Raw genomic sequence first — 5000 nt, 5'->3', positions numbered from 1 at the left:
CGCAATATGCAGCTTCCCTCGTCTCCTCAGTCCAGCTTCTTGCCTACCACACTTCCTGTTCCTTAACAATCGTGTCTTCTGCCAAATTCTCTCCTCTCTGAGTAGAGCACCTTTGTGAACCGGGTTTTGTTGCAAACAAGTGTCTGCACGAACTTGTAAAACAAACGTAGTCGTTTCCCACAGCTTCTCTTCCCTTGACTTGTTTCTCCCCTCAATTCCTCCTTCCCTCCTGCCCTCTTGCTCTCCTCTCCTGCTCTTCACCTTATGCTCTATCTCCTATCTCCTCCCTCCACTCCTCTTCTTCTCTCCTCTTCCTCGTCCTCCTCTTCCTGCTTGTCCCCCGAAACCGTCTTCGTGTAACAACTACCCCTACCCCCTCGTCCTCATATTGATGAATACCCCACCAACCTATACCCTTGTACCCTACCCTGTATATACCCCCGGTGGTTGGACCAAATCACTACCCCTACCCGCTGAATCCCAACACATAAGGCCGATCAAGTCTGCCTCAGGTGAATTTATTGAGACAGCATTTTCAGACTTCCAGCACCAGATGCTGTCTTCTGCGCGTATGAGCCGTCCGGGCCAACAAGAGCACTGCAACAAGAGTCTCTTTTATCCATCCCAGGTCACAGTGGACCAAATCTACAATCTGTGGCAACTGGCATGCAAGCTGTTGAATGATATCCCATCGGAATCTCTTGAGTTTGTCCCTCCACTGTGACACTCAGGCTCGCGTTCCAGTCCAGTTCAGCCGCTTGAATGATCGGAACATTATCAGAATGAAGTAGTCCGCTATCATCGGGTGCTGCAGATGCTGATGGAGAAGTTTTATTGGAAGGAGTCATGGATAAGGAATCAGAAAATGCCTGTCAAGTTGTATTACAACACTGCCTAGAACTTCATTCGGAAACTACCTAGGGGAACATGGAACTTGAAGATGACTCGGTAGAGGCAGATGATACAGACCTAGTCAGAGGAGAGGGAGGAGGTGGTGGCAGTGGTACAGGAGGATTGGGAGGGACAAAGAGGGGCAAGGGCCGGAGGCAGGGGCAGGACAGGATGAAAAACATCGACCTTGACTGTAGAATGTACTCTAGCTAGGATGATGTAGAGTGTGTCTTGGCAATGAAATGTGAATGCAAAGACGCGAGCATAAGACTCGGTCACATGCTGATTGCTTGTCTGATTGCAAGCTGTGAAGGCATTGTTAGACGGTGAGTTGTGAGTATGTGACGACCCATAGTATCTTATGGAGAGTGAAAAGTTTGCTTTTCGTGTCCGGCCATCATGCTTATTCGCTCATATTCGCTCATCCAGCATGGATGTATGCAAGCCATGCATGACGTCGTGACATCTTCAACGAAAGAAGATCGAAGGGGCTTGCAGGAAGATCTGCTTTGTCGTGCGATCACTCTAGGTGCCTGAATTTCTGAATAAATCACAACAGGTGTCTCTGCATGAACCCTCTCTCTCTACCGGTTCAGATGACTTTATCGCTCTGTTTGTCATCCAAGTTGTAACTTCTCTGTCCATGTTCTGGTTCTCCTCTCTTTCTATCGTCGCCCGGAAGGAGCCTCCTCGCCGTCGCCATTCACGCGTCTGGCGGCAGAGTCGGGCATGGTCGGACTTTTAAGTCGTTCCGAAGATCCCCTCTCTAAAACTATTGTAAAAATGTACGGAGGTAATATTGTGTCAATACTGAATAGTTTACTCAACATCTTTTAAAATGTTTTATTTTTTGCTGAAGCCCCGGAGTTTGATTTGTGACTTCCCACTACCTGGGGGTAGGGTACTTTAAATACCGGTACAAAATATAGTGAAATATACCCGTGCTTGTACTCAAGAACGGAATCTACACCCCTCTGACTTCCCTCCCTGTCCCCTCCAAACCTTCTTGAGTCACTGCCGTCTAGCTTCGTCCCTCCGCCAGTCCTCTTCATCCAGTCCTACTCCCGTCCTCCCCTCCTTCCTCTCCTCTAGTGTCCTCTCCCTCCACGGCGATCGTCCTGTGCTGCAGGAAACATTGATTGCCGGAACTGCATTTACCTTGGTACATCGCCCCGCTTTCCCCTCCAACATCCCGATGACATTTTGCGATAAAACCGCAGACAGCCATGGACTTGTTCAACCTCGGCAACTTGACAGCATGCTGTAGGTGAGATGGGAGCAATATCCCCCTGATGTCAAGATGTGCTGACTGACTGTTGGTTCCAGCTGCAGGTAATTCAATTCTTCCGCTTGCTCTGCTCCCTCCCGACAGCTCACTTTGAACCTCCTTGCAACCCACGACTGCTCTTGCCGACAGTAGGAAGGAAGAAGGTAACCGGAGCCCTGATGCTCTCCTCCCCTGACGATTTGGCAGAGGGGGAGAAATTTCCTCCACGAGATCCCGAGAGGTGAGAAGAATTACTGCAAACGCCTCACTCGCCTCCATGACAAACGTGCTCGTCAGACAAGGCATTCAGAGATTAGAGAAACCTCAGCTTGGTGGGGTTGGCATCGTCTTCCAGGTGCCTTGCCCCCACCAACTCAATGCTCAGCCTCTTGCTTCCCGTGGACCTTCTCCCTCTCCCTCCCTACTTCCCGCTGCTCTTCCCCTTGCCTTCCTTGCCTTCTGTCTTTCTTGCTCATGATGCTGCTCGCAGGGAACTGATGACGGAGGGTTGAGAGTGAGCTCAGTCTCGTTTGGTGGCCCTGCCGAGAACAAGGTTGGATTTCCTCCTGTCTATCTCCTCGTCCTCGTCCTCGTCCTCGTCCTCCTCCTCCTCCTCCTCCTGGTCCTCGTCCTCCTCGTCCTCCACCTCCTCAGCTCTAATTGATATGGAAGGTGATGATCGGCGATATTCTCATCACTGTCAACAGCATACCGATCGATGGCATGACAGATCGTAAGATCATCCCATTTTCCTCAACCTCCTCCTCCTCCTCCTCCTCCTCCTCCTCCTCCTCCTCGTTCCCGTCATCTCTTTCTCTTCCTTCTCCTCCCCCTCTCTCCTCCCTGCTCCTCCTTCGCTCCCTCACAGCCATCGCTCTCTCGACTTATCAACTCGTAAGCCTCTCCTCTCGCAGAAGAGCTCGCCAAGAATCTGCTCGGACCCGTCGGTTCGCCTGTGCAACTTGGCGTCCTGCGACCAGGTGTTGGGCTGCTGCAGGTGCGGACTGAAGACTACGTCTCATCCTCCTCCTCCCTGCCGCCTCCTTCCCCCCTGTCATTCTCCTCTCCCTTCCATGATCTGGGCCTTGTCCCTTCAACTAGTTTCGTTTCCACCACTCTACCTCCCTGCTCCACCATCATTCTATCCTCCTCGCATCATTCTGTCCTCCTCCTTGTACCTCTGGTCGTGCCTTGTCCTCTGAGATTTCCTCAGCTTTCGCTCATTCGCTCCGTCACGAACAACCAGCGCAACGCGTACAACGCCAGCAGTCTCACGCCCTAGCGAGCGACGGGAGAAGAAGGCGGAGCTTTGAGGGGAAGAGAAGAGGAAGAGCGGCAGGCAGGAGAGAGGAGAGAGATGAGTTTCAGGAGAGAGGGATGAAATTACGTAATATGAGATGAGATGAGATGAGATGAGATGAGATGAGATGAGATGAGATAAGATGAGATGAGATGAGATGAGATGAGATGAGATGAGATGAGATGAGATGAGATAAAATGAGATCAGATAAAATGAGATCAGATAAAATGAGAATCAGATAAAATGACATGACATGACATGAGGCTATTATACTTGTGACATCTCTGTGATACACAAGGGTGGGGTGAAGCTGGAAGAGAGACGGCAAGGCAAGGAGTTGGTGAACGACATGGCAACATGATGAAGTTGTGAGGCAACATGATCAAGTTTCGACTCATTTCTTTCCTCTCGTCTCACGAAAAGAATACTCCGAGGAGAGGGACTGGGAGGAGCAAGCGGCTGAGACTTTTGCACTGTGTGGGTGAGAGGAAAGCAGGAGGGAGATCTTTCCTCCTCCTCCTCCACCACCACCACCACCACCACCTCCTCCTCCTCCTCCTCCTCCTCCTCCTCCTCGTCACTGTCTGGTCATCGTCCACAAGTCTACGAGTTGATGGTCTTGAAGATGTTGAACCCGTCGGCTGCCGTCGAGCCCAACACGCCAGGGCACTGGGGGTGCCAGTGAATCTCCTTGATGTCTTTCTGCCCCTGGTGGATGAAGATGAGCTGGGGAGGTACCTCCGGGACCGCCATGCCCTGCCGCCATGTCAGATGAAGAGGAAAACGAGGGGAAATGGAGCAGGAAGCGAGAAGAGGGCGGGGAGAAGAGGAGAGGAGCAGGAGCAGGAGCAGGAGCAGGAGCAGGAGCAGGAGCAGGAGCAGGAGCAGGAGCAGGAGCAGGAGCAGGAGCAGGAGGAGCGGAGCAGGAGCAGGAGAAGCAGGAGACCTCGGCGATCATCTGGGCCTCTGCTTCGGCGTCTCTCTCTAGCGACATGTCCCACAAGGTGAGCTGATTGTCTGCAGCAGAGGCAGCGATGACAGACGGCTGGTCAGGGCACCTGGAGAAGCGTCAACGAGGAGGAGGGGAAAGATGGGGGAGAGAGCAGAAGGAGGAGGGAGAGGAGTGTGTGGTAGTGGGAGGGAAGCGTCAACGAGGAGGAGGGAGCAGAGGGAGGAGGGAGAGGAGTGTGTGGTGGTGGGAGGGAGGATGGAGAGGAGTGTGTGGTGGTGGGAGGGAGGAGGGAGGAGTAAGGAGGGAGGAGAACGGAGAAGGTAGAAGAGAATGGAGCGAGGCGGGAGGAGAGAGAAGGCAGGAGGGAGAAAGCAGGAGGGAGGAGGGATGAAGGAGGGGGCAGGAGAGAGGGAGCAGGGAGCAGGTGTTAGACGTTCACCATTCGATCGATGTGATCGCCTCGGCGTGCCAGTCGAAGTTCGCGACAGGTTGTCCATTCTGAAAGTTACGAAGATCCCAAACCCTGAGGAAGCGAAGGAGTAAGAAGAGGGAGACACCGGGGGGGGGGGGGGGGGGGACGAAGAGGAGGG

General features: G+C 52.9%; 2 protein-coding genes across 2 annotated transcripts in view; one reads left to right on the top strand and one right to left on the bottom strand.

The window, feature by feature from the left end:
* Window positions 1-2337: 2337 nt before the first annotated feature.
* On the top strand, window positions 2338-3440 carry GUITHDRAFT_113604 (hypothetical protein; the record flags this gene model as incomplete). Its single annotated transcript, XM_005827288.1, has 6 exons — window positions 2338-2399; window positions 2456-2513; window positions 2649-2711; window positions 2831-2891; window positions 3073-3155; window positions 3372-3440. The coding sequence occupies 6 exons, from the start codon at window positions 2338-2340 to the stop codon at window positions 3438-3440; spliced, it is 396 nt and encodes a 131-aa protein (XP_005827345.1).
* A 621-nt stretch (window positions 3441-4061) lies between these two features.
* The window catches only part of GUITHDRAFT_158329 (hypothetical protein), a gene marked incomplete at both ends in the record, with an annotated part of 5307 nt that continues 4368 nt past the window's right edge, over window positions 4062-5000 (bottom strand). The window contains 3 exons of the mRNA XM_005827287.1: window positions 4062-4214; window positions 4405-4516; window positions 4850-4908. Coding sequence (XP_005827344.1) covers window positions 4062-4214; window positions 4405-4516; window positions 4850-4908 — 324 coding nt within the window. The remainder of the gene's footprint in view (window positions 4215-4404; window positions 4517-4849; window positions 4909-5000) is intronic.

Source organism: Guillardia theta, assembly GCF_000315625.1.
Source record: "Guillardia theta CCMP2712 unplaced genomic scaffold GUITHscaffold_68, whole genome shotgun sequence".
Classification (NCBI taxonomy): Eukaryota; class Cryptophyceae; order Pyrenomonadales; family Geminigeraceae; genus Guillardia; species Guillardia theta.
Note: the sequence above shows the minus strand (reverse complement) of the source record. Positions and strands in the feature narration are given on the sequence as shown.